Genomic DNA, 11,162 nt, shown 5'->3' on the forward strand with positions numbered 1-11,162 from the left:
ACATTCTTGTCAAAGACTCATTTTTGTCCGGAGTATGTTGGTGATGACCGAATGTTGATGCTAGATTTCTATCGCACTTTGAGCGATGAGTTGAAACGTAAGATTAGTCGGGGAATGGCTAAGTCTTTTGAAGAGTTGTATGAGTTAGCTCGGGGTTTTGAACCGGAAGTTCTGAAAAGAAGTGATTTCTCTTTTTCCAAGAGAAAGTTTGAAGGTTCTAGTCATTCTAACTTTTTAAACAAAAAGAACAAGAACAAGAAGGGTTCAGAAAGTGTCAATAGCGTGAAGAAGGGCGCTTCTGGGGGTTTTTATTATACATTGTACAATTGTGGACAAATGGGTCATATGGCTCGTGATTGCCCGAACCCATCTTCAGGAAACAAACTCACATGTTTCAACTACCAAAAACAAGGACACCGAAAGTCGGAGTGTCCCAATTTGAACACCGATCATGTTAAACGGTTAGAGAAGGCGGCGGGTACGGCTAGAGGATGAAATTATTTGATGATGAATGATGAAGCCAAGCAATCCAATGAAGTTGTCTCAGGTACTTTCATGGTTAACTCTAATCCGGCAAGGATCCTATTTAATAGAGGTGCTAATTTATCGTTTGTTTCTCCAAGATTTGTGTCTAAGCTTAATAAACCGCTAGCTAAGTTAAGTCATCCGGTAGAAGTTGAAATAGTGGATGGTAATATGGTGCTAGGGGTTGATGTGTGTAATGATTGTAATATTGTGTTTGGTGCCGAAATCTTTAAAATTGATCTCATCCCGATGACTTTGGGCGAGTTTGATATTGTCATTGGTATGGATTGGCTCGATCGTTATAGAGCCGATATCGCATGCCATGAAAAGTCTATTCGTATGAAGACCCCTAGTGGGGAGAGTTAATTATTCATGGCGAGAAACGGAGGAGACTTGTGCCATTATGCACTATTGCACGGGCACATCGTTTTCTTAGTAGTGGTCACATGGCTTTTCTTGCTCATGTAGTCGACACTCGTGAAGAGCCACCATACATTCATGAAATTTCGGTGGTAAATGAATTCGAAGATGTTTTTCCGGATGAATTACCGGGTGTTCCGGCGGAAAGACAAGTTGAATTTCGCATTGAGTTTGTTCCGGGGGCTACTCCCATTGCTAAAACTCCTTATCGTTTAGCACCAATGGAAATGCAAGAGTTGTTAAATGTAACACCGTCCATTTTTTTTAAATACACAGCGAAAACTTTATACATATAATACTTAAGTTTTACAATACCACACGATTATTATAACTTATCAGGTGTTACGTTAAACAACTATTATTATGTTATACAAAAGACATCAGAGTTTGCTCTTCAAACATATCCATCAAAACAGCAAGCTCCTCCCAAAAACCCTAGCATACAAGTCTACCTGCATGGGAGGAAGTGAGGGGTTAGCACAAGGCACAGTTCTAACACGTATAAGCATATAGCATTAAGCTAGCCAATACACAAACAAGTTCTTGATAACAAGAGGATCGGCGGCCTGGCCGGGCCCTTAACTCCAATTGATCAAGCTGGAGTATACCGATAATTCCAATTACTGTCTCCCTCGCATAGTATCCAGATGCAGGGGGTGCATCATTCAACTATACTACGTGAATAGTAATTCCTGAACCAGAGAGACTCATTCCTGCCTCTTGCCCAACTTACAAATTTAGCATAGCTACAAAACCATAGCTGCCCCACATGTAAGCCAGTTGCCGCTACAAAACCCGCAATCGGCAATATCACTACCAGACTACTAACCCGTAGTCGGCATCCAGGGTGGCCACAACAAGTCACAGAATATAGCACAATATATCATATACTATACTAATTATTCAGGTGAGTAAGCCAAGGTAACAATAGCATAACCGGCTACTAAATACTTATAAACATTAGGATAGTCCCACTCACCTGGAAATACAAGAACTCAGTAGTCTTATTTCACCGAGCCTTCACCTTTTCCTTTATCACCTGAGAATATCATTTCTCTAGTTAGTAACCATTTCAATCAAATTATACATCAGAAGAAATAAACACATCAATACTGTAAATGGGTCAGAGTTGCACTTGACCTAATCATACAAACCCTATCACTCGCACGGGAGGGGTCTCACTCGTTCGACTGACCAGCTCACTCGTACAGATGAGTATCCTCATTCGAATGATTGAAAAACTACACCCACGAGTGACTTTAAAGTCCACTTACATGATTTAGTAGCTCACATGCATGGTTGGACACCTCACCCGTACGGGTGAGTGCCTCACTCGCACGGTTGAGCAAGAACAGCAGCATAATTGCAATTCGAGCTTTTTTCACCGAAATTAAAGTTTTATTTAGTGTCTTAAAACCTTATCATTGTAATGTACACTTCAGGATGATTCCAACGATAGTTTATTCGTCGAAAACGGAGTTACGGTTTGAAAGTAACAGCCTTTTCAATTTTACCAAAAACTGACCACTGCTCACTCGCACGGTTGAGGTCTCACTCATGCGGTTGAACCCTCAACCATGTGGTTGAGCCCTCAGAAGTGTGCTCAACCACGTGGTTGAGCTGTCACTCGTGTGGGAGCTGTAGAACAGCTCCAGGTCGCTGTTTTCGCGTTTTTTGAGCCACAACTCGATTTTTGCTTGTTTTGGTCGATCCAAAGGCTCAATAATATCACATAATACATATATAAACTATTCCTAACATCAATCAACCATAACAAACACATATAAACAAGAATCAAGCTCAAAAATCACCAAAATCCATTTTAACCCAAACCCACTTTTTAATTCACCAAATTCAGTGATGTTTACCTTGTTTTGATCCTTGTAAATGCTAGAATCAGATAAACGAATTCACAAGGCTTGGATTTGCACTTTTGATTTCAAAGATTAAGAGAGCATGGAGTGTGTTTTAGGGTTCAAAGTTTCTAAAAAGGGAAGGAATAGAACGTACAGGAGTATATATTCAATTGGGGTTTCTTCATAGTGAGGAAACCCCACTCCCCATTTCACACGAGTATTTACCAGTTAAGTAAAACACAATGTACCTCATTAGGCGGTCCTAACGAGGTCCAATTCACATAACGAAACATGTTCTGTGACCCTTATCACAAAGCGCACATAACTGAACAACCAAATAATTATACACCTATAATTATTAAAATCACTAATATTAATAAATTAATATTAACTAAGAGTAAAAAGGTCATTTACCACTAGGCCCGGTTCGAGGTTGTTACAAATCCACCCCCTTAAGAAGATTCCGTCCTTGGAATCTGGTCCAGGTCAAACAATTGAGGGTATCTAGCTTTCATTAGCTCTTCCGTTTCCCAAGTCAAATTGGAACCCAAACTATGTTTCCATTCTACAAGTACCATTGGTATCTGTTTCTTACGTAGCTTGGTAACCTTTCTGTCAACAATCCTGACTGGTTGTTTAACTAACTTTTTATTCATTTCAACCTTTAAATCCTGCAACGGTAGAATCTGACTTTCGTCGTCTACCTTGCACTTACGAAGATAACATATGTTAAACGTATCGTGAATGCCAGCTAACTCTACAGGAAGATCCAGAACCATTGTTTGATCATTTAATATCTGCCTGATGTTAAATGGACCTATATACCTTGGGGCTAATTTTTCGCGTTTACCGAACCGAATTACACCTTTCCACGACGATACCTTCAGGTACACACGTTCAGCCACAAAAAATGTCACTGGTCGTCGACGAGGATCTGCGTACATTTTCTGTCTATCTCTGGCAACTTTTAACTTCGCTCGAGCTATTGCAACTTTATCAGCGGTTTGTTGTACAATTTCAGGACCTGCAAATTGTTTCTCTCCGGCCTCTAACCAACAAGTCGGAGTTCTGCATCGTCTACCATACAACATCTCGTAGGGTGGCATATAATGCTAGCTAACTCTGCAGGAAGATCCAGAACCATTGTTTGATCATTTAATATTTGCCTGATGTTAAATGGACCTATATACCTTGGGGCTAATTTTTCGTTTTTACCGAACCGAATTACACCTTTCCACGACGATACCTTCAGGTACACACATTCACCCACAGAAAATGTCACTGGTCGTCGACGAGGATATGCGTACATTTTCTGTCTATCTCTGGCAACTTTTAACTTCGCTCGAGCTATTGCAACTTTATCAGCGGTTTGTTGTACAATTTCAGGACCTGCAAATTTTTTCTCTCCGGCCTCTAACTAACAAGTCAGAGTTCTGCATCGTCTACCATAAAACATCTCGTAGGGTGGCATGCCGATACTCGAATGATACGAATTATTTTATGCAAATTCTATCAATGGTAAATGAGAATCCCATATCCCACCATATTCTAACACACAGGCTCTTAACATACCCTCTTGCATTTAAATAGTTCGTTCACTTTGATCGTCCGTTTGAGGATGATACGATGTACTAAGATTAATTCGAGTACCCAAATTTTGTTGTAAACTCTGCCAGAAGTTAGATACAAATCTTGAATCCCTATCTGACACAATAGATAATGGTATCACATGCCGAGCTACAACTTCATTTATGTACAACTGAGCCAATTTACTCAACAGCGTCATTTCACTAGCAGGCAAAAAGTGTGCGCTCTTGGTTAATCGATCAACAATCACCCAGATCATATCATGTCCTTTCTAGGTTCTGGGTAACTTGGTTACAAAATCCATCGTTATATGTTCGCATTTTCATTCTGGAATTTATAATTGACGTAATGATCCATAGGGTTTTTGATGTTCAGCTTTAACTTGGGCGCAAATATGACATTTTTCCACAAAATGTGCGATGTCGTTCTTCATTGTTGGCCACCAATACAGGGTTTTCAAATCATGATACATCTTTGTACCTCCTGGATGAATGGATAATCTTGACTTGTGCACCTCATTTATAATTAATTCTCTCAATTCTCCGAGTAAAGGAACCCATATTCGATTGTTGAAGGTTTTTAATCCACGAGAATCGTGAATTAAATCCCTTTTTCTCTTAACTAGAAGCTCGGATTTTAAATGTTCATCCCTTAAGGCTTCAAATTGAGTTATTTTCAAGCGTTCGATCAGATCTGATACAATTTCTATTCGCATAAATTTCACATTCTCAATGGTTCCTTTTCGGCTTAAAGCATCAGCGACTATATTTGCCTTACCCGGATGGTAGCGGATTTCACAATCATAATATTTTATTAATTCTTGCCACCGTCTCTGCCGCATATTCAACTCTTTCTGAGAAAAGATATACTGTAAACTCTTGTGATCTGTACAAATAACGCAGTGCGTACCGTATAAATAATGTCTGCATAGCTTTTAAGTAAAAACTACTGCTGCCATTTCTAAGTCATGTACTGGATAATTCTTTTCATGAGTTTTCAACTGCCGTGAAGCATACATAATAACCTTCTCTCGCTGCATTAACACACAACCCAAACGCACATATGACGCATCACAATATACCATAAAATCATCAGTACCCTCAGGTAACGCTAATATTGGAGCTTGACACAATAGCTGCTTCAATGTCTGAAATGCTTTCTCCTGCTCATCACTCCATTGAAATGATATATCCTTTCTAGTTAACTTTGTTAGTGGACCCTCAATCTTAGAGAAATCCTTGATAAACCTACGGTAATAACCTGCCAGACCCAGAAAACTCTTAATTTCAGTCGGAGTCTTCGGTGCATTCCAATTCATTATCGCTTCTATTTTGGATGGATCCACTTTGATTCCCTCTTGAAAAATAACATAACCCAGAAACTGAACTTCACGTAACCAAAATTCACATTTGGAAAACTTCGCGTATAGCTGTTCTTGTTTCAACAATTCTAATACTTGACGTAGGTGATCAGCATGCTCAGACTCTGTCTTTGAATAGATCAGAATGTTGTCAATAAATACTATGACAAACTTATCGAGAAACTGTCGATACACCCGATTCATTAAATCCATAAAAATTGATGGCGCATTCGTTAACCCGAACGGCATCACCAAAAACTCATAATGACCGTAACTAGTATGAAATGCTGTTTTTGGAATATCGAATTCAGCAACACGAACCTGATGATACCCGGAATGTAAATCTATTTTTGAAAAGAACGAAGCTCCTTGAAGCTGATCGAATAAATCATCTATCCTCGGAAGAGGATACTTATTCTTCACGGTTCTTTTGTTCAATTCTCGATAATCAATACACATTCGGAGCGTACCATCTTTCTTTTTCACGAATAACACTGGAGCACCCCACGGTGATGAACTCGGTTGTATAAACCCACGATCTAGAAAATCCTGAATTTGCGTCATCATGTCGCGAATCTCGGACGGAGCTAACCTATAAGGAGCTTTAGCCACTGGTGTAGATCCTGGCATCAACTCAATTATGTATTCTACTTCCCTAACTGGTGGCAAACTCGGTAATTCATCTGGAAATACTTCTGGGAAGTCACGCACTACTGGAATATCAACTACCATCTTTTTCTCTTTCTTAGCATCAATTACATACGCGAGAAACGTATCACATCCTTTTACTATCGATTTCCTAGCCTTCATCATCGAAATCAAAGGACAACCAAACCCACCCCATTCGCCCCGGGCTATAACACGTGTCTCATCAGATAAAGGGAAAGAAATCAATTTCTTATGACATTTTATACTTGCCTTATGGCAACTCAACCAGTTCATACCTAGAACTACATCAAAGCTAGATATGGGCATCACTAAGCAAGTCACCAGAAATACACTCCCATCTATTTCTATACTTATTCTAGACATGGATGTTGTGACTGGAACGGTCTTACCACTGGCTACTTCCGCTTCTAACGGTTCAAGTAACATAGAAGTAGGAAAGTTTAACTTATCACATAATCTAGTAGCCATAAAAAAACGATTGGCTCCGCAATCAAACAATACATGAGCAGGTGTAGAGTTAACCAAAAACATACCAGTGATAGCATCGTCGGCAGTAGTAGCTGCGTCTACCGACTTCTGGAAGGCTCTTGGTTCAGGTCTTGGAGGAGTCTTACGCTTCTGTCCGGTTGACGAAGCTGAAGATCCACCGAATGATGCTGTCCTTGCTCCTGCCCCTACCCCAGAACTCATCCTTCTTATAGATGGACAATCAACTGATCTGTGCCCTGATTTATGGCAATTCCAACAAATATTTTCTTTGAATGTGCAATCCTGGATATCGTGACCCATTACTACACACCGCATGCACCTTTTTGTCAAATTAGTACAAGGACCCGCATGAGTCGATTTACAACCATTGCACCACACTCTCTGGTTAGAACTACTACCACTTTGGGAAAATCTTCCCTTTTGTTGACCACCATGAGACTTCTTTGATTTGAAACTACCTTAGTTTGATGTCTGTTTTGGTTGCGTCACTGGTTCATTTTGAATTTATCTGACCGCCTTAATGTCTCCTTCCACCATCTTGGCTATTGCAAAAGCTTGAGGTAATAAAGGTGCCATTCTTACCAATGATCTGTATTCTGGCAAGATCATTTCCACAAACTGATCAATCTTAGACTGTTCATCAGGAAGCCACTGTTGTACAAAGTGAAGCTTATCAGTGAACTTCTCAATCACTTCATCAATTGTCATCTGTCTGGTCATCTTCAGATTCATAAATTCCCGCTTCATTCTTGAGATCTCATAAGGAGTGCAATACTGTTCGCACACCTTACCTGCAAATTGTTCCCAAGTCACCTGATTCAATATTTCCTTTGACATCTGAGAAGTTATTGAATCCCACCAACCCATTGCTTTCTTTTTCAACAATCTGCTGGCATAAGTAACATGTAATTCGGGCTCGCATTGACAGGCTTCCAATGCTTAGTCTACCTCACGTAACTAATCAAAGGTTTCAGTCGGATTAGAACTACCGACATACTCTGGAGGTTTGCATTCAAGAAATTGCTTAAAAGTACACTTTTTCTTAGTTTCAATTGTTGGTTTCTGCCACATTTGAATCACGTAGGGATACATAACTTGACCCGGGTTTTAATATCCCTGTTGAGGCTGTGACTGTTGCTGAGGTGGCATTTGAAACTGTGGAAATGGCAATGGAACTTGGAACTGTTGTGGTTGTGATGAAGTTCCCCCTGATGCAGACCCAAACTGAGGTACAGAAAACCCTGGAGGTGTAGTATCATCATTACCCGTCGTGGTACCTGCAGAAACAATACCTTCTAGCTCAGTTATCCAGTCTCGGGATTCTTTCAATCGACTCTCCAATCGTTGGATGTACTCTTGTTGATCAGTGTCTGAGTCTTCCCCTTCAGGTGGAGCTCTGAAGACTCCGGGGGTAGGTGGAGCTCGGACATCCTGCCTTTCGTCAGTCATCTTTCACCTGTACTACACATCATCTCACAAAAGCTTAGTGGATAATCCGTTAGTACCTACAGACTATCATACTATTCTTTACATTCACTTAGCTTGTCTCCCAAGGATATGTTTGACACACTATCGAAGGTTTGGGAACATAACATCCATGTGTACACGTTGCCAAACCTACGCTCTGATACCAAGTTGTAACACCATCCATTTTTTTTAAAATACACAGCGGAAACTTTATACATATAATACTTAAGTTTTACAGTACCACACGATTATTATAATTTATCAGGCGTTACGTTAAACAACTATTATTATGTTATACAAAAGACATAAGAGTTTGCTCTTCAAACATATCCATCAAAACAGCAAGCTCCTCCCAAAAACCCTAGCATACAAGTCTACCTGCATGGGAGGAAGTGAGGGGTTAGCACAAGGCTAAGTGAATGGCACAGTGCTAAACATGTATAAGCATATAGCATCAAGCTAGCCAATACACAAACAAGGTCTTGATAACCAGAGGATCGGCGGCCTGGACGGGCCCTTAACTCCAATTGATCAAGCTGGAGTATACTGATAATTCCAATTACTGTCTCCCTCGCATAGTATCCAGATGCAGGGGGTGCATCATTCAACTATACTACGCAAATAGTAATTCCTGAACCAAAAAGACTCATTCCTGCCTCTTGCCCAACTTACAAATTTAGCATAGCTACAAAACCATAGCTGCCCCACATGTAAGCCAGTTGCCGCTACAAAACCCGCAATCGGCAATATCACTACCAGACTACTAACCCGTAGTCGGCATCCAGGGTGGCCACAACAAGTCACAGAATATAGCACAATATATCATATACTATACTAAGTATTCAGGTGAGTAAGCCAAGGTAACAGTAGCATAACCGGCTACTAAAACATTAGGATAGTCCCACTCACCTGGAAATACAAGAACTCAATAGTCTTATTTCACTAAGCCTTCACCTTTTCCTTTATCACCTGAGAATATCATTTCTCTAGTTAGTAACCATTTCAATCAGATTATACATCAGAAGAAATAAACACATCAATACTGTAAATGGGTCAAAGTTGCATTTGACCCAATCATACTGTGACCAATCATACTGTGACGATCCGGAAATTTCCGACCAAATTTAAACTTCAATCTGTATATGATTTCGACACGATAAGAAAAGTCTGTAATGTTGAATCTCAAAATTTTTGAACTGTTTCATATTCAATTGACCTTCGATCATTTCCAACGATTTACGAACAATTATTTGTAAATAGATATGTATATCTATATATGATATATGTAAATAAATATATGTATATTTAATAACTTGAAATAATAGGATACGATTTAATTCTTGGAACTAAAAATGTAAAATAAGATATAATAAAAAATTATCAATATATATATATATATATATATATATATATATATATATATATATATATATATATATATATATATATATATAATATATTGAAAATATATAGATATAGTTTCTAATATATTTAGTAAATGACGGTAACGCTCGTTTGTCGTTCGTCTAGCAATTCGATTTCATTAAACAAATTTAATGATAAACTTTTAAAAGATAACAAGTGAAAACCAAACTTTACACCACCTACATCTCCATCCACTATCTTTATATATGATAAATATAAATAAAGTTATATCAATCAATCGAATCTGTTTCCTTTCCATTTTAATCACAATTAATTACTATTATGATTGTTAAAATATTTATTAATTATTATTAATATTATTAAATATTAAATTATTATTGTCACGGATATAAAAACATATGCATATAGACATTTAGATACAGTGTAAGTTTTCAATCATCACCCACTCACATTTATTTCTGTTTCCTATCAATTCATTAACTAACCGATTAAAACATATATATATTGCATGATTGATAACACACCACTTGTGCTTGTTTTGTCCCTTCAATCAACTAAACAACTATATATATATATATATATATATATATATATATATATACACACACACACACACACACATACTCGTACAAGTAATATGAAAAACCAACCCCACACTTAAATTAATATTCGATGGCTTCACTATTGTAAATTGATACCTCCTTCTTTCTATTTCCTATCAAATCAAGCATCTTCTCATTTACAAACTACACCACCAATTGCAATATAAAATACCTTGCATTATCTTTATGTTTACTAGAATATATACATACATCTCTCGGTCACTCTTCTCCCTCACTTCCATCACCTTGATCACCTACTATCACCACCAACAATGAACCATAATCACCTACTGCATGCTCGATCAACTATGAGAAATGTGTATGTTTGTTATTACACCATTAACTCATCATTTATCTAATCACATGCATGCTCATCAACTCTCACCATGATCATATATATATATATATATATATATATATATATATATATATATATATATATATATATATATATATATATATATATATATATATTTGTGTGTTATTGTTTTCGGTTTGCAACCTAGGAACCAAACCCAATGACGGCCGTTGTTCTTTTTCCATTGACAATCAAGATCACCAAACATTTCAAGCCATAATCACCACCACCCCATCGTGAACACCCATCGACGAACACCACCCCTAAAACCATTGCTACTGCTACTAACGGCCTCCTATATTTATTTGTTTCCTTCTTCAGCCGATAACCACCCCAACCAACACCACTATAATAAAATATCACCACCTTACAACCACTCTATCTCTCCCTCTCTTCTTTATGTAACCACAACCAAATTGCTCCCACTTATATATTAAAAACCG

The 11,162-nt window shown here is 38.2% G+C and overlaps 1 protein-coding gene across 1 annotated transcript; it reads right to left on the minus strand.

The window, feature by feature from the left end:
- Positions 1–3,253: 3,253 nt before the first annotated feature.
- Positions 3,254–3,745, minus strand: LOC139889449 (uncharacterized). The gene has a single exon (XM_071872402.1). The coding sequence runs from the start codon at positions 3,743–3,745 to the stop codon at positions 3,254–3,256; it is 492 nt and encodes a 163-aa protein (XP_071728503.1).
- Positions 3,746–11,162: the final 7,417 nt, after the last annotated feature.

This window comes from Rutidosis leptorrhynchoides, chromosome 2 (genome assembly GCF_046630445.1).
Source record: "Rutidosis leptorrhynchoides isolate AG116_Rl617_1_P2 chromosome 2, CSIRO_AGI_Rlap_v1, whole genome shotgun sequence".
NCBI lineage: Eukaryota > Viridiplantae > Streptophyta > Magnoliopsida > Asterales > Asteraceae > Rutidosis > Rutidosis leptorrhynchoides.

Excerpts from the sequence above, each read along its gene's own strand:
- LOC139889449 (XM_071872402.1), bottom strand. The coding sequence starts at position 3,745 with ATGTACGCAGATCCTCGTCGACGACCAGTGACATTTTTTGTGGCTGAA.